The 23909-nt window shown below is 45.0% G+C and overlaps 1 protein-coding gene across 1 annotated transcript in view; it reads right to left on the reverse strand.

Annotated features, from left to right (window-relative positions):
• Nucleotides 1-23909, reverse strand: part of ITIH5 (inter-alpha-trypsin inhibitor heavy chain 5) — a 46363-nt gene that overhangs the window by 14195 nt on the left and 8259 nt on the right. Inside the window, exons 4-7 of the mRNA XM_050324922.1 lie at nucleotides 23137-23244; nucleotides 20319-20569; nucleotides 13308-13477; nucleotides 12658-12774 (exon numbers count right to left, since the gene is read on the reverse strand). Of these exons, the coding sequence (XP_050180879.1) occupies nucleotides 12658-12774; nucleotides 13308-13477; nucleotides 20319-20569; nucleotides 23137-23244 (646 nt within the window). The remainder of the gene's footprint in view (nucleotides 1-12657; nucleotides 12775-13307; nucleotides 13478-20318; nucleotides 20570-23136; nucleotides 23245-23909) is intronic.

Here is a 23909-nt window from a genome sequence, read left to right on the forward strand (position 1 = left end):
ATGCTAGTGGAAGAGCCTCTTTCAAAGAGAAGGAGAGAAGCCCACTAGATTCACATCATGAGATGCATCAAACAAACCTTCACGAAGATGAACATCTGCCCCAAACATGGGTGCTGTCTCCAGTCTAACAGTCCATAGAGATGGGCTGGCTAAGATGGGCTAAATAGCAGTTATTTGAAGGAGAAGAGAAAGTTTTGTGCCCTAGCACCTCCTCTTTTACAACAGTATTTGTGTTGTAAAAATGCATCAGATAATACACAGCATCACCTTTCAGAGGTACCCTCAAACATTCACAGTCCCATTTTACAAAGAGAAAAAGCAAGGCACAGATTACTTTAGTAATTGTGTGAAGGTCAAAAATTGAGGGCTTTCCAGAACTTGGGGTTTCCAGCTCTCAGTGCAGTCAGCCAAACCATCTCATACGTGCGTAGAAAGGCAAAGCAGCAATCACACAGTGGAGGAAAGGGCTCTTGGGTTTATTCCATGATAACAAGTTTAGGCCATGTATTTTTCTCTCAAAAAATGGATAACCTTCTATCCTGTGTGATTGTCATCAGGCCTCTATGCCAACTTCTGCTGAAGGAAATTTGGGCAGGGTGTTAAAGCAAGGAACAATGAGACCACAACAGCACCCCCCCTCTTCTCCCACCAACGGAGGCAAAGTAGAGAAACAGAGGTGCCTGGGAGCAATGACTTGGAGGAAAACTCCCCAGATCTCATTATCTATATTACAGCTCTGATTATAATTAATGCTGCTTGACCTTTCCCATTAGAAAAACCCTCTTTTCTCTTTTATTGCAATTCTGTCAAATTGCACTTTTCTCAGAGGGATTTATTGAGCCCAAAAAGCTCTGCTGTTTATGAGAACAAGGCAAGAGGAAAAATAATCTTTCTTTGGCCTACTTGCAGAGAGGCTGCATCTCACCTCCCTGGTGCTCACAAATTCCTTTTGACATTCTCGCCTGTGTTCAGCCAAGAAAAGGAAAAGAAATGGAGAAACAGCACAGACCAGCAGTGTACACAGCATCCAAGCTAGAACTGCAAACAGGATCAGGAGGGAACTGTAGCAGACAAACATTCCTGGAAAACCCAGCACTTCCACATACCCTCACACAGGGGCCAAATGTGGGGCTGGGACCATCCCTCTCTCCCCTTCTCTCTTTCCTTTTTTGTCTCCTTTTTGTCACAGTTAAGTCATCTCCATAGAGTTTGTGTCAGTTTTTCCCAGGGAAAACTTCTCTCATATTTCAATGGACATGCACTGACAGCCTGCATTCTGGCATCTCTATCCTGTGCTTGCCTCAGCGACTTCAATTAAAAAAAATCTTTAAATTTATGTCATATGCACACAAACATATGTACAAGTGTGTGTGTGTGTGTGCACATGGTTTTGCTCCAAAGCAAACAGAGTGAGGGAGGCCATATGGTTCATTCTCCTGTAGTTTTTATCTCATTCCCAGTAAAAATAAAGGGTGGGATTCAGCTTTCCCAACTCAGCCATCAGAAAGCTGGGCATCACATCTAATCCTGCTGTAGGCAGGGGAATTCACCTCCAGAGAATAATCCATCCCATCTGTTTTGGATAGGTTTTAGGATGGGCTGAGTCACTGTCTGGAAGTGTCAGCCTCCCAGCATTGCCTCCAAGAGCCTGAGTGGCTCAACACACAGAAGGAGGGACTCACCTCAAGACCTAATCCTGCCCAGTCCTGAGCATTATATTGCTCACTGGAGCTGAACTGGCTCTCCACTTCTCTCAGAGTGCTGTGAATTCCCTGGTTCCTCCTGTTTCCATCTCTCCTGCCATCCCATAAGCACTCGCAGGTACACCCTAAAGACTGTGGTCCTCACGGGGTGGCAACAACACACTTTGCTACCAATATTGCTCACTCACAAATGTTTGTGAGAGAGACGTGACTTCCCTCTGGAGTGTTGGATATGGTTCAGGAGCTGGCAGGCAAAACTGATTTTTAATAAGGAGAATATCTTGGTAAAAGTGCACTGCTTGAAATCCTTAAGTTCTCAGCTATGACTGAGTGCAGTGTCCAGCCCTCTCCTCCTGCCTCCGCCAGACCCCGGACTAGGATTTGCAAAGCTCTTCGTGCAGAGTGTGCCTGGCAGCAGCTTCAGTCAGGACAAGGCAGCAGGTTTATCGTTCTGGCCTTGTAAGGCCACAGCTGGAACATCTCCTGGCTCCGGGGAGCCCAGGGCTGGGGCTGCCGTGGGATTCCCGAGCTGCTCTGCTGCCGATGGGGTCCTTGCACTTCCACTCCCGCCTGGCCCCAGTGAGTCATCCCACTGAAACTCCTGCCAAAGAGGCAGAAAATTAACCATTTCTGCCCTGCTGTGGGCCAGGTTGTTCCTCCACGGCTGTGTATGTGACACTGGTTCATGCACAGGATGAAGATTTTGGAGATGAGCTGGGCACAGATCTAACCCAGGTACACTGAGGAAAACAAGTTTAGGGGGTCTAGTGCCCTTGTGCCAGGTGCTGCAAGGGGAAATACTTCTCCAAATGTGTTTGCCTGGGTAGATGCATTTTTAGGTGGAGGGTGAAGCAAGGATTAAAGAAGAGGATGGCAAGAAGTAAGAATACAAAACAGCTGAATAAAAATCCATTTTTGCCAGTTAGGAATGGTTTGTAGTGGTCAGAGTCAAGTTTTAAACAAGGATTTAAAAGAGGATAACTTGATGGGGAAAGATTTCTCTTTTTCCCTCAAATTAGCATGGATGAAATTGAGCTGAGAGGTGGAGACTGAATTGCCACTGCACTTGAGCTGAGAAACCACGTTGGTGAGTGAATAGGCTGTCAGCTCAGCTGGGATCTACGGAGAGAAACAACCACCTCCAGGGCTACAAAATATCACCCCCAAACCTGCAGCAGAACAACCCTGGTCGACAGCTGGGGACGGGTGGGGTGACCATGACTGCCAGGGAGTGATCACAGTTCACGTCTTGTGCTTCATGGACGGAGAGAAACTGAAGATGAGCTCACACTACCTAAGCAACTGATGTGCAAACAGTGTCTACTCAAGCCTACAAGGAAGGTCAGAGACAAGCCAGCTTCCAGACACCACGCTGGGCTTTGTTGTCACCTCCACACCAACACCTGGACGTGGAACACAACTGCTGCTTTTCTGGTTCAGCTTTGTTGAGGGCCCCGCATCACAGCCACGAAGATTTGGGGTTGTACAACCCCCAGCAAGAGCAGGAAGAGCAGAACTCCCTCAGCTACACTCCAGTTTGTCTGTGAATTGTCACCTTTGTACCTGGCCCTTGGAGTTAGCTCTGACAGACCTCACTTGGCTTGAACATGAAGCATGGGAAGTTACTGCCACCATGGGAGAGCTGAGAGCCTTCAGCCCCTTCTTGAGTCAAAAAATCTGCCTCAGAGACATCTGGGATGATGTCAGACCATCTGGGCACCTTTTAGGAGGAATCTGAGTCCTGGTGACATTTCTCTCACAGTCTCTTGTTTGTCTGGGGAGCAGGGTGAGGGTGAAGCCTGGGCACCCTGAAAGCTGTGCAGCTCAAAGGGAGACAATATGTGGTTGTTAGAGGCTGTGGCACTGCCAGGCATTGGCCCTGCTACGAAGGAAGGGGAGAATTCAAACACCTCATTAAAATGCATATCCCAGGCCCACATATTCACACTTTCCACTGCCCGGGAACACTTGTGAGTGCTTCATCCATCCGCCCTCGCAACAGCTGGGCAGTGAGACGTCAGCACCAGTGGCACAGCCCTTTCCACCTTCAGCCAGCACCAGGGAGCCACGAGGGCTTGAGATCAGCCAGCCTGAAGAGCATGGCCAGCAGAGAGGAAAGCATTCCCAAACACAGCCTTTGGAAAACAGTACAAGAGATGACTGAGCAGAGCCTGCAGGTAGCAGACCTGGGACCTCCTGCATCCACATGCTGAAGGATTCCCACAAATAGAAGGCAATATTTCAGCAGTCTTTACTTTGTGCTTCCAGATCCTCTGTGGGAGACCATATTTGACAAGAAAGAGAAGAAGGAGAAGAGCACAGGTGAATAAGTTCCTTGTCAAAACACTTCAAGGAAGCGCAGGGAGAAAAAAAATCGAAGAGCTCCTTCCTCCCCTTCAAGATCCTTTGTGTTTTGGTTCATATCTTTCCCTTTCCAAAGGTGCACAGGCATCTGATAGAGGTCCAGAACTGTTTTTTATCTAAGCTACAACAGCCATATTTCATCAAATCTTCCCCTGGTATGTCAGAGGGAGCAGTATTGTGGCTTAAGTAAAGGCTGGCATCACAGTCACACCTGAAATGGTGCTGCCATGCTCAGACAAGTTACTGCCATAGATTTTGTTTGGGTCCAGAGCCAAGGGGAAGGCAGTGGGAGCACCAGTGCCATGTTACAGGGAGCAGCCAAGGTACAGAAAGAGCAAAGGTTTGGGCACTGTCATTCCTGCTGAGGTTTAAAGCCACATCCTATGAGTTTTGCTCTCCCCTGTGTCCCACTTTCCTTTCTGCCCACACGATGCAGATCACGTGTCAGTCCCTGCCAGCAACAGGGACTTTTGTACCCAAAAGGGGATGTAACTCAGAAGTGTATCCTTGGATTGTTTTACCTTCCCTCATCCCCCTCTCAGAGAGGACAGTTTGCCCTTTCTTGCTCTGCAGGGAAGGTTGTGCAGTTCAGGGAACTGCAACCACCCCTCTCCCTGTCAATGTATCTTTGTGCTTTCTGCCTGGAAGACACAAATAGCGTAACCAAGGAAAACTCCTTCGCAGTTTTGGACAACGAGCATTTTGTTTTACACTGAAACTGGCCTGTGATGGGAGAGAGTTTGAATGTAGAGCTCTGGACAATAAAGATCTGTCTCCAGTCCATGGCCCAGTCTCTCACTCCTGAAAATCACTTGCTAAATAACCTGAACGTTGCTGATTCCCTATATGGCCTTAGAAAAAGTTGCTTTGTAGTTTCCCAGTCTGCAAAAAGGAATACTCCATCATTTAGAAGAATGTTTGTTTCTCTTGCCTTTTCTGAAAAAGATTTTCCACTAAACACTGAGTAAAACAGCTCCACATTTGTCCAGAACACTTAAGCACTGAATTTCTGCTCAGTGGAACATAGAAGTGTCTTTAGGGTGTGATCAGTTGGGGTAACTCACTTCTCTATCACCCAACAGCAGGGTGAGGATAATACATGAAAAACTGAGCTGATGATCAGAAGTTGATCTGATTTCTCAGGAACTGGAGTTCCATGAACCCAGAGGGCAGAGTAGATTCTCACTGCAATCTCACTGCAGCACTGAGGGTACAAATAAATGCCTACACAAAGATTTAATGAGGTACGTTCTAATCAGCAAAAAAGAACCATTACTTCAAGTCCCTATCAGCAGTGCAGTATGGATTACAGATGGGGCAGTTAACACTGCTGTACACTAAATGAGTCAAAGGGAAAATCCTAAGGGCTGTCCCAGAGTGCTATACTGAAATAACCCCACTGGACACAATGGGGCTGCCCGGGCAGACAGCCAGCCTGACACAGCAGTGTCTGAAGGCCACATTCTTGTCTTGTGCTTTGCTTTTAAGTGGAATCAGATCCCACATTATGCCAGTCGGACACTCAGACCCCCACCCCCCATCAGCATGACAAAAAATTTCCATGGAGCTGGCAGCAAGAAGGTCAGCACCAAGGGAGAAATGCCCTGTGCCCTCAATGCAGAGCTTGACATCTCTCCCTCTGCCCATCCTCAGAAGATGGAGTTAGTCCCAGGGCATGGAAACTGTTCCAGCAACTGGGGAGTTTCATTCTCTGTCACACAAATCAGCCCCAACACAGTGCTGGGAAGAGCTGACATGCCCAAGAGCTGCCCACAGCATGGCCCCTCAGTTCCAGCAATCACTGGCTGTTGTGTTACACAGCTGGAAACGAGCTGAGACACAGGTCACTGTGCTCTTTACACTGATTGCCCTCCATTCCTCATCACGTACCCAACTTTCACAGAGTGTGTGTCTCAGCAGCCAAAAGCCTGCCAGGTTGGAAGCTTTCTAGCCTCTACTTTTACAAGAGCATCCTAGTGATGGGACAAGGGAGAATGGCTTTAAACTGAAAGAGGGAAGGGTGAGATTGGACACAAGGAATAAATTCCTCCCTGTGAGGGTGGTGAGGCCCTGGCACAGGTTGCCCAGAGAAGCTGTGGCTGTCCCATCCCTGGAAGTGTTCAAGGCCAGGTGGATGGGACTTGGAGCAACCTGGTACTAGTGGAAGGTATCCCTGCTCATGGCAGGGGGTTTGGAATTAGGTGGTCTTTAAGGTCCCTTCCAACCAAACCATTCTAGGATTCTAAGATCTCTGGTGAGTGAGGGATGATGACAATGGTTTGTTGGTTGGAGCAAAGACCCAGCACTTTTGCTCAGGGTTAGCATTAAGCAATGCAAGAGCACTAAGTTGCTCTTTTAAAAAAGCAAATTTGCCAGGGATCTGCCACAGGACTCTCACAGTCCTCCAACACCCGCTCCCCTTTCAATTTTCCCCATTTCCAACCCCCCTGAGCATCTCCACTCCCTTTTGCACAGCTCTGCCTCCAACACCTCCCCTGCCCACTTCCATCCTAAGCCACTGCCTCAGGCACGAGAAGAATCCAATTCTTTGTCCAACACTCTGCAGAGAAAAGAGCAAATGTTTTGCAGAAGATGACATCACTACATGAGGGGTAACTATCCAAGCAAAAGCTCTCTCCTCATGACACAGTGACATATCCCTCATTCCTCAGGGACCTCGAATTACATCATGTGGACCTCAGAGTCAGAAGTGCCTGTTGAACACTGTCTGATGACTTCATACGGCAATATATCACGGAAGATCTCACTCCAGCAGCCTTCTACACAAGGTCCCACAAGCTCTTCTGAGCTTCAGCTGCTCTCCACAGTCAGAAACAGACTGTCCCAGTTGAGCAATGTGTAGGACACACCCTGCTTTGGGGGTGAAGGGGTATTTACTTGGAAATAGCAGCGTTGCTGCAAGCAGTGCTAATCTAATAGCTTAAGTCTTGGCAAAGATTTGGTGTATTTCAGACTTGGGGGATCTTTGTACAGCCATAAGTCCAGACATGGGCTTGCCAGCTAAGGAGACAAGACTCTGCAAAGAGACAAGCACAGACAAAGAAAATAACCTACCTAAATTCAAATAGCAGATCCATGATGAAAACACAAATAGAAGCCAGGTCTGGCTTCCAGGTGTTGCGCCAGAAACTGGAAAAAACCCTAATTCCAGCTTGGAGAGGACTACTAAAGAAAGATCCTTCACTTCACAGACTTTTATGCATTTGCCAGAGCCTTGAGGATACCAACAGGCTTTAAAGGCTCTGCTCAGCCCCACCTGGGGCCTCCACTCACACTCCTGCCCATTTAAGCTCCAGCCTGAGCCCTCAGTCTCTCTGAGTCTCAGACCAAGAGCTGTGCTGTAGCTGTCTTGAGCTGTTACAGCTCTGCCTGGCCACAGACCTCAATGATCCTGACCCATGGACTGACTTCCCAGCTTGATTTCACTCCTAACTTCTCATTATGGACTCACCTGATGGTCACTTGGCTGTGTGTGACACTTCCACAGCACCTGTTCTCAGTTGAGTCTTTGATGAACTCAGCAAAGGTCCAATTAAAACCTTTGGAGAGCTCTCAGTGGTTTCATGTGCTTTCAGTTCAAGCCTCAGCTGCATTTCCACTCCAACTTCCTCACCTGCCTTTTGCATCCTATTGACCCTGAACCCAGTTGAAAGACTTGCTGTTTATGGGTGGGCTGGGGTCTTTCTGTGAAATTCTGTCTCTGCTTTTACTGCCTCAGCCTGGAGCAGATCAGCTGGGGTGTGTTGGCTGTTACTCCTGAAACCAGGAGCAGGTGCTCCCTGTCCTGAATACCTGAGGGCATCTTGCTCTGAAGGTTACTGGTTTCCCTGCCATTATTTAACAGTTTTAGGGTTAAGCAGATTATTTTTCTGCATGACAAATACTTGCATTTCTCTGGGATTTTGGACAATTAAAGTTTGCATGGATCTGATGTCTTATTTACTGTAGTAGTTCTCATACTCCATATTCACATTTCCAAAGAGGACTGATATAATGCTGCTCTTGTGCATTCCTGAGTAGGAAGCAGCTGCATGGAGTTGTTGGTGCTGGAAACACTCTTTTGCATTCTCTCAGGTTGTTGCTCTCCAACAGAATGGAAAAGCTGACAAAACTTTCCTCTTCACAGTAGCATTAAACTCTCTAAAGGCTGTAATTAGAATTAGCATTTTTTCCAAAGTTCCCTGGTGGTTTAAGGTAGCTCTCCTGGGCAGCAGCCATTATTTGGGCTAATTGTCATCAGCCAGCTTTGCAGCAACCAGCACAAGTCAGTGGAGTGAGTTTGGAAGGAAAACATGGAGTGTTCATGTACTTGTCTGCTCCCTCACCTCCCTGGAACTACTCAAGGGGGTCAGTGTGGTGAGACACAGAGGTTTAGGGATATGTGTTTGTAAGACACCTGGGCACCCAGAAAGGCTCAGGCACCATGGGTGACTCAAGGTACAGTGTCCCTTGGATGGACACAGGCAAATAAACTGAAGCACTTGCAAATGCCCAGCAGGTCCCAGTTTCAGCTGAGTTCCTCCCTGAGCAATTAACCTCAGAGAAAATTACAGTCTGGCACGGCACCACTGACAAGTTGCCAGGTTTGAGGTGTAGCCAACTGCCTAACTGAGTGTGTGGCATTTATTGCCTGTGGGAAAGGTAAAGTGAAATGAATCTGTGGTTGAAACCACTATGTGTTACTATATGCCTGCAAAATACCTGCAAATCCTTCCTCTTGTGGACACATTCACAGCTTGGAACGTGCTAGTTATGTAATGCTGCACTGCAGGTGAAAAAGGTCCTTTTTCACCATGTTTAATAAAGCTGGGCATGATCATGGTAATCACAAGGTGGTGAACCTCTTACTGGCCCCTCTTTCTCCTGGTTATACCAATGTAAAAATGCTATGTCCCCTTCTACCTGGCCACATGTACTGTAAAAATCAGCAGGGCAGACTGCTCAAAGGGCAAATCAGTTTGCTTTCCAGTAAACCCTGCAGATATAATCTGTTCCCCAGGCTCCTCTGGCTGTTGAAACAAATTACTCCACACAGAACTTGCTGTCTCTTTGCAAATGAAGGAACAAAGCTCATGGGGATAAAACCAGTATTTTCCTTGACAGCTGGGCAGCTGTAATGATGGACAAAGCCACTGTACAAAGAACACTTGAAGAATGTTTTTATCATCGTGCTCAGGAGTTTTCTCTTCCTGAACTTTATTCCTTGCCACTGCTAGAAGGTGACTGTCACAAGGGCCCAGATTCTCAGTGGGGTTTGACTGCTGCAACACCTCTGAGTCTGCTGGACATCACCAGAGTTCAGGGGTTGTGAAACTGGGGAGAAATATCTTCCCCTCAGAGCTAATATATCAGTGATGTGAGGGGGGAGCCTCAAGGGTCTTAATCATAGAACCATAGAATCCTTAAGGTTGGAAACAACCTCTAAGATCATCAGGTACAAACATTAATCCAGCACTGCCGAGTTCACCACTAAACCATGTCCCCAAGGGCCACATCCACGTGCTTTTTGAACACTGCCAATGATTTGATACAAGTTGATCAACCAGTCTCACTGTGTATGTTTGCAGCTGGGTCTGGACAGCTGATGCTTCAAACACTGAGATATCTCAGGGAGAAAGGGATGGCACAAACAGGCAAAACTTCACGTTGGAAAAGGAAAAATCTTGAGAGAGGGAAAGAGAAATTAGTCACAATTAGATTGTGGGAACTGCAGAATGCACGAAATCCTGGCCACACTTGAGTCACTTTGCCATTTATTTAATGAAGGCAGGTGACTGAAGAGTACAAAATCTCCTCAAGTTCCTACAAACAGGGTGCCCAGAAGACATTTCTTATCCTTGCTTATACAACCCTAAAAACTGTCCTTTGCCTCAGTCAGTGCAGCTGACCTGAAGGAGCAGTTGTTACAATTGCTGACTGTATTTTTAGCTGATCTTGCATGTGACTCAGTAGAGAGAAATGAGGAAAGGCAGCCCCATGGGAATTCCCAGCTCTCCACACACCACCATAGATCACCACAGCTGTGAGAGTCCAAGAGAAAAGACAAAAAGGAGGCATTTCCTCTGCTCAGATGCATCCTGCCACCAGGGAATGTTTCTGTAATTTAATAAACATCTTAATGACAACAAAAATAGGGTAAAAAGAACACTGAGCAGACATAGGCCATGGCTGTAACTGATTGTGCTTTCCTAGAGTACCAAAAGAGCTTTATTTTTCAGCCAGTCCTAGATTTTGGTCTTTTCTTGATTAATCTGTGTGGGAGGTTTATGATTTGGGTCTTAACTCCATAAAGTTCTATTTTTTTGAGCAGTTGGAATCAGAGGAAGGTAAGTGCTTCCTGCACCATCATGTACTACTGGTTCTCCATAAAAAGTGTATACTGAGATAACAGGCAAGAAGCTGGGTACACCCTCAACAGACGTTCTGGATAAACACTTCTGGCTCAAGAGGAACCTCTTTGTAGCTAACCCAGCTGGGATTCATGCATGTTTAGCAGTAGGAGCTGGCTAGGCCACCAAGCAGACCTTCAAGGGTTAATGGCGATGTTGTTTCTAGTAGGTGTAATGAAAGGAAACACTAATATGCTCAGGAGAAGAATAAAAGCTTTCATAGTGCAAGGATAATCTGCTGACCTGAGGCACTACTTGTGTTCCTCACAAAAGCACCAAAGCCCTTTGGAGTCTTAATCTCCCTGGTTCAGCTCTGGATCACCGACTGCTTTCAGCATGGAGGACTGGGTGAATTTGTGCAAGTGTCTGTTTATTCTGAGAGGCATGGTGGGCATTTTGCAGCAGAAGGATAACAAAAAGCCAAGAGACTGGTTCTGTCCACGGGACTTTGTACGGGTTCAAAGGTATCTTGATTCAAGACCTCGTTCAGCAGCAGACTAGGTATGTTTAACAACTCTCTGCTGCTCCAATCACTTCAGAAGATAATTAGGATCCACACAGTCCATATTCCATTTTAGCTCACAGTGAAGATAATTTGATTTAATAGGGGGACACATTTTCTAAATTAAGATTTGTGATCACCAGTGTAAACAGACAGTAAAGTTTTTAGCAGAGGCAGAAAGGAATATGTACCCTCAATAGAGAAGTGTGCTTGAGACTGACCCTGGTCTGTGTTTGTCAAAGACATTTGTGCTAGTGCTGGTGGCCAAAAAAACCCAACAAAGTTCAAAAATAACCACACTTTTCAGAAATATCACCATGTTCCAGGCAGGCAACCAAGGAACCTCCCATACCTGGAGGTGTTCAAGACAGTCTGGATGGGGCTTGGAGCAACCTGGGCTAGTGGAAGGTGTCCCTGCCCATAGCAGGGGGTTGGAACTGGATGATCTTTAAGGTCCCTTCCAACCCAAACCATTCTGTGATTCTGTGATTCTATGAACCTTAATGGATAATTAGAGCTCCTTAACTGGTCAAGATACAAGTACAAACCACTGATCTTCAATCATCTGTAGAGTTACAACATCACACCATCCAAACACGCTGAAACTGCCCCCCATTGGTGTCAACCTGTGTGGAAAGTGTCACTTTCCACTGTCATCAATTAGGTGATACAAGAAAGAACAAGATAAAAATGTGACCAAGACCACTAACTTCTCCTTATCTCACGCCTGTGGGACAAGTCTTCAATCTGAAAGAAATAATATTAACCTTCAATCTGAAAGAAATAATATTAACCCCACCAGGACTTTTATCCTTTTCTGCACAGATACTTAAGATGGAATTTGGAGTAATCTCTGAAGGTGAGTGTAGCCCTGAGATACATCTGTCCATTCAGAATGGAACTGAAGTATTAATTCATCTCTGCTTCTGTTTTACACTGATAATACTGTGATGAGAGACAGTGTATTCCCCCAGGCGTGGTGCCCTTCCAAGCCAACTACCTGGCTACTGAAACTGGAGACCCTTTTCATCTGCCCAACTCAAAGAACTGAAGAAACAAAAACATTGAGGCACCAGCCTGAACCCTCCACATCAAAGGTCAATTTTAAGCATTGGTGATGTGCCCTTCAGCTTGGTATGTTGGCTCATGTTCAGATCTGTGCCCTGGAAAAGTAACTGAGATCTGTGCTGAAAGACTCAAGATTCTCAAATAGGACAAATTCACTTTTCTTTCAGCAGAACCCATTGACTTGTACATTGCTAAGGGTTTTGCCAAGGTGATTTGAAGACAGCAATGTCTACTCTCTGCTGTTAGACTGGATACTAAATAGTCCACTAAATGCACTTTGCTGGGAATTCTCACTAACCTGCATCTCTTCCATCTGATCAAAACAGAAGGTTGCCCAGGACAACCTTACCTGTAGCATCCTAGCCCAGTTTTGCCAGCACTGACCTTTAAGAGTGATTCAATCTTCTGAACTTCTTGTTCCCATCCCATTCCCTCTACCATGACCATTTCTCACTGCAGGTACATCATCTCACCTCGAGCTGTCTATTCAGAGCCGCCTCTCCCCTCAGACACAGCAAACATTTTGCAGAAGGAAAACGGTGAGACAAAGTCTGAACCAACCTTTGCAGCCTCACAGCCAACCAGCCCATAATAAACACAAGGACCTCACCTGCTTCAGCTTCGTTCCCACCATGGAAGCACTGCTGTCGAGCACAAACACAACATTCTTGGGCAACGGAGGGAGATCTGTGGGGGCGAAGTAGTGCACGAAATACCCGTTAAGAATCTGTGGAAGAGCAAGGAAGTCAGGAATCAAAGGCAGATCATGATGCAATGTTCCACACACATCATTATGGGACTACTTGGCTGGGCACACCTGATCCTGCTTTGGATGATCTGAGTGCTCCTTGGTATCCCTCTTAATTCTGGTGCCCTGATTATCTGGCCTACTAGAGCACTCCACTTTTCTTTTCATGGTGGACACTGGGGTTTCCTTCCAAATATAATAAGGATATAACATATGTACACAGAGATCAGAACCACAACATGCACTTGGGGAACTGGCCTTGTATCCAGATACATACAGCCACTTTATTGAGAAACTGAGAAGCAGATACAAAAAAGAAACTCAATTAAATAGATACCTGTGGGTATCTTGTGCCTGCCAATTGACTGGTTTTATTTTGGATAGTTCTTACAAGATGGAGAAGTCGGCTTCACTTGGAAAACAATTTCTAGGAACTTGCAGCATGCAAGACATTTGGACTATCTCAAGTATAGTTAATAAAACAAACAAAAAAAGAGTCCTGTATACAGTACCTGAACATCCCCAACACTCAGCTCCCTGTTGACATCATATCTAATTATGAAGTCTCCCAGAATTCCGTTTCGGGCTATCCTGGTTTGCTCAACAACACTGGGATTGAAAGTAACTTTAGCTAAAGTTTTGGTATGTCCAACTACAGTAGAGGGAGGAGGAGACACATCACCTGTTGAGACAAAATTACACTATTTCAAGTTTTCCCATTGTCTTACAGATGTCAAAGCACAGCACACATGGTATTGCCATGGAGTCAGGTCAACCAGCACAGCTACAAACTGAGATTAAAGATTGAGCTCATCAGCGATAAAAGGAGAATTTAATAATCTCTCTTCTCTAACCCTAAACTGAAAACAGCATTGCAGTGCTATCAGGGTTATAAATGTTTAGGCAAAATTCCTGTGCTCAGTTCTGTTTGGAGGTCACTGAACTCAAGGGCCAGACATTTTCTGTATGGCTGTTCATGGCTTTCTGTAAATAATGAACACACAACTTCAGACATGTACGTGCTGTTCATTCCAGCCAACTCCAGACACCCAGAATGCTGGTCCTACACCAAGGTCCTGCCAGTCAGGGCAAGTCTGATTCACTGGACCTGTTTAAACATGTCCTCCAGGATTAGATTAATCACAGAGCAGATTTCTCCCGACTGATTGTGAAGAGTTCTTGAGGTGGCATGTTCAGATGTACTGTGGGCCTGAACTTCCCCAGATTTTGAGGTCTGTCCCCCTTAGCCCAGCTAGGAATTGAAAACACCAAAACAGACTCTCAGCTGATGTTCTTGGGTGCTTCAGCTCTCACAGTGATTATTCCAACACTCCTCTGAGGCACAGAAGTTCTATTATACCTGCTCATGTACTGGTTAGAACTGGTGGGAATGAGCTGCTCAGTTGTGAGGGGAGGTCTCAAATCTTTGCCAAAGGGGGCCCGAGAGGTCTGTGGTAAGGCAGGGAAAACAGGGGATGGGTGAGATTCAGTTCCAGTTTAGGTGTTCACAATGCAAATACCTACATCTAAGCTTATTTTCTAGGCTCCCACTATGCAAGTAAAGATGAGGTCAGGAGTGTCAGAGATTAGGGTATGATACATCTGGCCAGACACATACATCTGCTTTAGGATAATTTTAATGATGTGCTATACCCCATTAACAATACTGATCCCAGTGACAAGGTACAGGCAGCTCCTCTCCAGGGGTTTCTGTAATTCTGTTTATGTAATGAGAAGTGCCCTTTGTAAAGGGCTTTGAGCGGCATTAGAGAAAGGCAATGTGACATCTGTATGCAACACTGAACACAACCTCACAGCCAGATCCCACAGTGATTTACAAAATCAGAAATGTGTGATTATGACCATTTAACAAGCAGAAAAAGGAGGCATGGAGTGGTTACCTAACTCATCAGACCTCCCACAGGTCAGAAGCCATGGAAATGCCAGGACTAGGGTTCTTGAGGGTTTATAAAATGATTAGTCACGTCTGTGACTTTTACTCTAAAGTCTATGTACAATCTAGGCCCCTTTGGGCAAAGGAATGAAAGTGAGATTCATAAATCAATAGCACTCTAGGATGTTACTTCCATTATGATTTGACTTTACTTTTATGGCTGTCCTGTGAGTGCATTTGAATAGAAAAGGCACAAGACCGTACCAGTGAGATAGGGAAAGTTTTTATCATAGACCCAACTTTTAGACAAATAAATTATAGTTGGAGCACCTGGAACATGAAACAAACTCCTCAGCAAAAGACTTTACCAAGGAGACTGAATGACAGATATCACTCAATTGCAGTAAAGAATTGACTCTGCACCGTTTCAATTCCAATCCATCCGTCTTGACAGAAACAGAGAGAGATACCCACCCAATACATTGAAATCACTTAAGGACACTAGTGTTTGATATTAAAGAGGGCTTATAAAATGATTACCCAGAGCTTTGACATTTTTTCTAAAATCTGTGTCCAGTTCAGATTTCTCCTGGCAAAGTCATAAATCAATATCTCTATAAGATTTTAACTGTGTCTTGATTTGGTTTTACTTTTATAGCTGCCCTTTGATCTCATAAATCGAGAGATACAATATGTTTTTAATACACAGTGCATCAGATTTGCTCGTATTGGGCCTCCCTGGATTTTCCATCTGTCTCCCATCGCTTTCCAAAATCCCATTTCACTGCCAGCGTGTGAGAAATGCCCAGAACTCACAGAAATGGCTTAACAGTTCATTTATATTTTCTGATCTGAGGGTTTCACGTTATTGCTCCTCAGCTGCTGAAAGGAAAACTTTGTTGTGGGTTAGGCTGCTTGGCTGTATCACGGCGGGGTCAGTGCAAGTCAGTCCCATGCTGGAAACAGAAGCTCCCTTCTTATTCCTACTGCAAATACACATCTGTGGCCTTTGGACAGCTCTTCTGTGTGCCTCTGCCACAAGCACAGTGATGGGTGAGGACGATTTGCTGTGCCACAACAGCGTGAGTTCCAGTCCTACCGTTTCTATGGGCCATCAGGAATTAGGTGAGTTTGGTAGCAGCTCAATGGCTCAGCTTCCCCTCTGTTAAGTGGGCACAATCACATTTATCCAGTAATCATAATCATATGTATCCAGTTTTGTAAAGAAATGTGGAATAAGGACAGATCATGTGGATCACATTGCATCCCTCTATTACTCCTTGAAATACTCCGTGGAGGTGATTAAATACCATCCCTTGTAATACAGGCAGTGCTTTAGGAATCCTTGGGGAGGAATTTTCCAAGGCTGCCTCATTTAGCCATTGTAAGTGACAAGAATTGCTGAGCAATCTCTCCCATCTTCTTCATACCCACTCATCTCCACCTCCAGGACAGAGATTAAAATACAAAAAATGGTATGCTAGAAAAGGTCCAAAATATATGTATACATATATATACATACATATATACATACATACATATATACATCCATATATATATGTGTGTGTATATAATTTTTTCCCCTGTAACAACAGAAATCAGGTCGGGAAGGCAAGTTATCTAATCCATCCCATGTTCCCAGACTGAATCCCTTCCTACTTAGTTTTATGACATGGTCAGGAAACACTCCAGACCTCCAGTAATGTAAGTGCCTGCCCTTGCCAGTCCATTCCAGAGCTTCACTTTTTTTACTCTTTTTCACTTTTTTCAATGTCTAACTTACATTTGTCCTTCTGGATTACAAACCCATGACTTCTTGCTGACATAGAAAGCACATTAACCTTTTCCTCCTTGCAGCAGCCTTTTACATATTTGAACAGAGTTCTTATGTCTTCCTCCAGGTTTCTTTTTTAGGCAGCACTTGATAGCTGGATCACAGATACTCTCCTCTGTTTATTGGCCTTGTTCTTTTTAAACAAGTGACAGGGAGAGGGAAATTATGAGATATTTCAGAGTCCAGAGCATGGATGAGCTCCAAAGACTTGAGCTGGTCCATGCTCACACTGAAGTAGTTAGTAGGGCCTTCAGAAAAACTTTCCACCAAATTCAGCTAAAGAAGTAAACAGAGCAGGAAAAAACATTTTTCATATGAAGCTCTCGTCCTCACAGGATGAACAGTTAGACCTAAATTATTTTGGAGACTGGCAGGATCAGGATTAGAGCTGAAATGCAAAGTTCATTCTCTGCTAACAGATGGAAACTTCCAGACAGCTGTGATAAGAAGTAAAAAACTTTGACTTCGGAAAGAAACAGTCATTCTCAAGCAGCCTCGAGCCTCCTGCCCCAGTCCATGACTAGTTCTCCCAGTGCTACACTGGAGCAAAAGGATGAGGACAGCATCCCTGAGAACGCTGAGTAGGACATCACTCAGCAAATGTCTGAGGTCACCAGAGAAGGTCAGGATCATTGGCCTCCATGTCTCCTGTTTTGGGGTTTGTATGTGACAAAAGACAACACCTGCAACAAGCCAAAAGGATCATTTTCCAAAACTCACATGCCTAATACCTTCCTTTGGGAAAAATACAATTCCCAGATAGAGCCATGTGCACATGAGTTTCTGTCAAAGGAAATATCCTAGAAAGACCTATCATCACTTTGTTTTCTCTCCATATCCAGAGAGGACTTATGCAGGACTTTCCAAGAACCTCTGCTAAGAGCAGAGCACAGCTTTACTTTCTGTATAGCCCTGGAATTCTGTGGAGCCAAGTCCAATCGTTGCATCTTCTGCCCCTACAACCAAAACCAGGCAGAATTGGGCTATTTTTTCCACTGTGCTTCCTCCATGGCACATTGTCTCTATGGGTAACATGTGGAGAGCACCACAAATGTAAGAAGATTGGTCTGTGAAATAAAGGCAGATCAGCCATTCCTCTACTTTTGGTCATCCAAACTATTGTTATTACTTTTTCATTAGTTCACTTATTGCCACAACAGGTTGGCATTTCAGTTATGAACGTCCATCACTGCTGGTGCTCATCATTTGAAAGTACAAAGCCAAACTTATTTGATTTTTAACTTAATTTGCCTATCCTACACTGGATCCTCAGGACCTGTACTCAGAACAAACATGACAAAAACACTTCTTACCCAGGTCAGTCAGAGTCAAATGTACTTAAATGACTTGTGAATTCACTTCCATCCTAAATGGTGGCTTTGGGTTGGTTTGAACATATTACTCAAAATGCCATTTAACTGATGGCTGATGGCACAATACATTTTTCACCCAGTACTCTCAAGACAATTTATTAATACTTATCAGAATCTCATATTTTATCATTAACTGTGAGATAAGAGACATATTTGTAGACACAGGAAATTGAGGAAGAGAGTTTTCATGACATATTCAAACTCAAACCAGTCAGGCAGTACCAATTTCCAATGTTCAGGCCTCCATTCCTTATTTGATCTTTTTTTTTTTTAAAGTCACAACCTCTAAATTTGGACAGCACAGGTAACACAGCGTGGCAGCATCTGATGTGGCATCCTTTGCTGGCCATCTACTTATTAGATTGCTTCCATGCTCTCCAGTAAAGGGCCACAGAAGAGTTTTAAGCAACAGGAACCCAAGAGGAGACCAGATGGCATCTTTTTCCTCATTTAATTGCGGTTTGCAGCCTGTCAGCCAAGCAGCCACTCCTTAAATGTAAGACCTGCAGTTCACCTTTATGCAATTTTGTCTTTCACTTCAGAACCCACAGCCTTCCCTGGAGGTCTCACTGGATGAGCAGATCTCATACTCTTGGATCTTTAGGTGCCACGGGAGCAAGAAGGATTTGCAGGGAGGATCTAATGACTAGGATGGTTTGCTTTTTTGGATCCAGCTTGAGAGATGACAGCTGGCTGGAATACAGTGGATTTCCAAGTAAAATGCTCCTTGCCTTGGCCTTGCCCTCCCCAAGTGTGTTACTGTGGTTTCCATTTGTGTTCAGAAAGAAAGGGAGTTCCTGTTATCTGCTTCAAGTGCGACTGAGCTTGTTGGCCAGAAGACACCACAAGCAATAAATCCCTCCTATCCAAAACAATCTGTCCTTCTCTGTGTTCTGCATGAGACCCTTCTGACATCCTCTGCCAAATTTTTTTTGGTTTGGCTGCTGGTAATGTCCTCTTTTCCTCCTCTTGTATTCTTAAATCATAAAGAAGCTCAGCCAACCCACCAAATCCATTAACCCTGTGCGCTCTGAGTGGCACTCCCTGAGTACTGGTGAAGAGTTGAGCTGGCAGACACACAACCCACTCCTGGCTGCCCACGGTGGATCAAAAAAAAACGCTTTTAGCATTTCAGTGGCTTCCACTGCAGTGATTTCACCACCAACCCAGGGTGATTCCAGGCAGAAAGGGCCTGTAATTGAAATCTGAGCACGGATAAAGCACAGGGAATCTGAGCTTCAGCTGCATTGCCCATCCTGCAATGGGACATCTATTTTACATACATTTTACTGGCTAGGGAGGATCCTGGAGCTTGGGCCCATTTTTGTATGAGCTGTTTGAAATCTGAAGCACCGTGCCAAGAAGGATCAGTGCTCCCAGACTGCCATTTGGACAGCAAGTTACATGAGTTTTCCCTGTATGTCATTTCCATATAGGAATTTCCACACAGCTCTGGACCAACAGTGTGTCTGCTCTGCTTAGCTCTGTCTCTAACCTCGATCAATGCCAGATGTTTTGCAGGAAACCACATTCCACAGTGCACTCTGATACTCCCTGATAGGTGAAAAAGCTGATGAGGAGCAGAGCACATTCATCACACAGCACGTGGATGTACAACACAGAGGCTAATTGAGGCTTGACCTGAAGTTAGTCCAAGTCACTGAGAGCCTTGATTTCGAGGTGATTTGGATTAAATCAGTAGGTTCTCACTGAGCAACCAGTTTAACTCCAGTTCACGTGCTTTAGAATCTTCACTGGGCAGACAGGAACAGCTCCTCTGATTTTGCCGGTGCTACCTCACTTGGAGTAACTGAGGATCAAGTCCCACAAGAGTCTACATCCTGCTTCCAGGTCAGACTCAACCTCTTTTTTTGGTGTCTTTTTTGTCAACATGTAGCAATCACTGTATCCTGTGTCCCTTACTGTTGGTTTACACCAGAAAAATTACCTTTACACTGTCTGAACAGTGAGCAAGGACGGTTGGGGGTAAGAGCAGATACTCAGATCACACTGGGTGCTTTGGCAAAACATGGATTTTCCTCTTGGAACTTCCCATGTTCTAAAGTGCAGGATTTCCTATCTGCCTTGGCATGGATGGATGGAAAAAACAATTCACTTAAAATAAACAGTTCCCAGGAGATGTGGAGCCAGAGAAGAGACTGCCCCCAATGCTGAGCACAAGGCCTGCAGGCCCAGTTCAAAGCTCTTAAAAGACAATAGCAAAAAAAAAAAAAATCCTATTTAGATGAATGGGATCAGCCCTGTATTCATTAAGCTTCAAAGTTCTCACATGCTTGTGCACAGATACCACACAGACACAGTCATCCACAGAAAACGGATTCAACACTGCCAGGCCACTTCTTGAGAAGTGATTAAGGCCCCACAGGTACCAAAACCGTGGGCTGTAAAAATCTCTCCTTACCTTCAGCTTTCCCGTTGCCTTTCTGCTTGCTGTTTCGGAGGGGAGGCACTTCCAGTGAAACTATCCCTGAGTTCTCCAGGATGTTCACCTCCACTCGCAACCTCCCCACCAGCTGCTGGGGCCGGATGCTCACCGTGTACTCGTACTTTCCCAGCCTTCTTTGCAGAAGTTCCTCATAGTGCAGCACAAACCTGGCCTGCATCTTGCGGGGAATGAAGACGGAGGCTCTGAATGTCTCGTAGCCGTTCTCCCTGGAAGGAAAATCCAAAGACACCCTCAAACCTCACACGTGTGACACGTTACCTCCTCCAGTGAGTGATGAATCTGGGTTTTGTTGGTTCAATAAAAGTATTTCCTCTCAGTGAACATGTGAAGCCACCAAGGAAGAAAACACTGTAATGCTTCGCAAAGATTTGGGCACAAAGGAGGTTTCCACAGACAGGAAGGTCTTAAAAGACAAGATGACTTCTTATGGGGAGGAGTGTGACTGGCATGTATAACAGGTAGAAAGGCCAGAGGAAAGGCTGGCTTTTCACAGAATATCTGAGCTGGAAGGGATGCACAAGGATCATCAAGTCCAACACTTCAGTGCATTCGCTTCCCATACAGTGATCAAACCCACAACCTTGGCATTATTAACACTGTGCTCTAACCAGCTGAACTTTGAAAGAGGCATATTTCATAGAATTATACAATATTTTGAGATGGAAGGGAACTTTAAAGGTCACCTCGTCCAACCCTCCAGCAATGAGCAGGAACATCTTCAAGCAGATCAGGTTGCTCAGAGCTCCATCCATCCTGTCCTCAACTGTTTCCATGGATGGAGCATCCGCCACCTATCTGGGAAACCTGTTTTATTTAACGTCTTAATGCACTTAATTCTTGACTTTGCCACTGCTGGCACACTGCCATTAAGACAGTAAAGCATAAATGAATCCTTCTTCCCTAATATTGTGGTTTACAGCTACAAAATCAATGGGGAGTAATAGAACCCTTCAGAAAATTCCACCACTGGACACTTCTCTAAAAGAACTCTTCCAACTGACCAGAGTGTGTCAGTAAGTCTCCCAGCATAAAATTAACAGTCATCTTTCTGTTCTTTAGTGGTGCAACCACGACAGGTATTAATTGCCTATACAAGAGGATGCAACAGAGCAGGACAAGAGAAGTATAGTTTCCTCTCTTTCAGGTTCTGCCAGTCTGCATCTGGACACTGAGACAACATCCTTTGGCAAAGGATAGATTTTTCCTACCACAAGTTTGTCTAGTCACTCTTTGAATCCATATTAAATTTAACATCTACAATTTCCAGATGCAAGAAACACAATTTATGGGAGGGAATACTTAATTTTGTCTGGTTTGAACCTGTCATCAACTCAATCAAATTTCTCTAGTTTTTCTATGGAAGAGAGAAAATAAAGATTCCTTAATTTTTTTTTCTACATGTTACTCATTAGTTCAGATCTCTCTCTCCCTCCCCACAGTTCACCATTTTTCTGGCCTGAAAATCATGGCCTGTTTGTGAACATGTGTTGATGTTGGAATAGTGCTACAATCCCAGATAACTGGGAACAGTGGAGGATTTTCCAGAGCAGCAAAATCCCCAAATGGTGCATCTCTTTGAGAGACATTTGGGGGAATTTGGGCACCTGGGAAAACAGCCCATTGTGCTGCTGATGGGTGTTCAGGTGAACACACAGGCTTTTGGATCACCAAAGGGATGGGATTTTCTGCCAGTGCTTGGCTGAGATGACTAAACACAGTCAAGCACTGAGAACAGAGCAAGTCAACACAACTGAAAGTGTTCTTGTCGTTCTACCACCGACTAACTTCATGGTATTGAAGTTGTAACTCATGGAATTTCTGTGTGCTCCCTCCTGCTTAAGCCATAGGCACCAGTAGGGATTCCAATGGCTGCCTCCAGCTTCTTCTGGGTTTTGTGGGATGGATGGCAACAGGTTGGCAAGGGCTATCTGTAACAGTGACCCAGATGTCTTGCTGGAATGCAAATATGACTGACTTACTCTGTAATTAAGTGTGCAGCCCAGGGCCTGTTGAGCTCTCCTGTACACCAGGATCTCTCCCTGAGTAGGAGACACCTCCTAAAGTTATTCCTCAAGACTGAGAGTATCCTTGCTGCAACAGATTCTTCTGAGTGACTAATTGTATCCCAAACTTTGAAATCTTAAGTGCTATAAAGGATTGACTGCACACTTACAATCCTTTAGACATAAATCATTGACCAAGTCTGGGACTAGGAGCGGATCCAGCCACACCTGGGCTCCTCTCTGAGAAGGAGTTCAGAAAGCAAGGGGGTCCTTTCTGAACTTCATGATTCAATGGGAGGGTCTCCCTGACGGTTTTGCCTGACCCTGCTATCTCTGCAGTAAATAATCAAGTGTACCTTGCCATTGAATCTCGTTGAACCACTGTCACATTTATCACCGAACTTTGTTAACTTACTGCTTCATATAAATAAAGTGCATTGTTGCTTCTATCTTGAAGCAAAGTGGATGACTCCATCCACAACAGCACCTTCATTTTCCTGCCTGCTATCCAGGAAGCAAAAAGAAATCTTTCCCTCAGTAGCACATCCTGGAGCATCTTGGAGGTGAAAATGTTGTGTGGCAGGGTTAGAAAAAGCCACATGCAATTTCACATGACTTGGAGTGTGGGAATGACACCAGGCAGTGCAGACAACATTCTGTTTATCTGCCTCTCCTTATAAACTCATGGATGGGTATGCCAAAACAGCCAAGACAGAGATGGCAGGAGAGTACATCACTTTCCAGAACACAGCCAAATGCATAACACTTACCTTCCATCTGTGGGGCTGGGAGGGTTCTTGCTCCTTGTTTTGTCGTCGCTGCTGTTTTTCTTTTCTTTCCCTGTGACCTCTCCGTAGTAAGTCTTGTTGCCGATGCTCCTGGAGAGACCAGAGGTGTCAGCGTGGTCACTCTGCACCCATGTACAGTGACAGCTGTACAGATTGCTGTAGCTGAGTTCACAGACTGTGCCCAGTGAACAAAGTGTGCTGCTGGTGGAACTCTCCTGGAGTCACTCGAGTCACTGAGTCAGAAGCCAACTCGGAAGTTCCCTGGCTGGTAATACCAGCATAGCACATTTTTAGCCCAGGAGTTCACCTCTCTAAAATGCCATTCCAGTAGGTAATCTCTGAAGCATAAGGATGCAGCAGAAAGCAAAACAATCGCCAAGAATCCCAACAAGCACTTTTTTTTGTCTGTTCTGTTCTGTTCACACCATCTGTGTGAATGCACGTGGAGATATTCAGGATGGCTGCTCTCAAGAAGCTGCCTCCCTGACTAAATGTTTCTCCCTTGGAGTGAGTTACAGAGCAATGCACTCCACAAGGAAACAACCCTTGATATATATTTTGGGTGGCCAATAGCAAAAGTCTGTTATTCCTCCTACTCAGTCCAAAAGCCTCCCTAAAAGAATGAGTCTCCTATCTGCTACAGTCAGATTGAAGCTGGGGCTTCAATATCTACCCACAGAGAGGATCTGAGCATGACCAAACCAAACACATTTTTGATACAAGAGCTTAACTTATTCCTCAATGAGTCATTTCTG

This window comes from Myiozetetes cayanensis, unplaced genomic scaffold (assembly GCF_022539395.1).
Source record: "Myiozetetes cayanensis isolate MyiCay16 unplaced genomic scaffold, myiCay2020 scf3, whole genome shotgun sequence".
In the NCBI taxonomy this organism is placed as follows: Eukaryota; Metazoa; Chordata; class Aves; order Passeriformes; family Tyrannidae; genus Myiozetetes; species Myiozetetes cayanensis.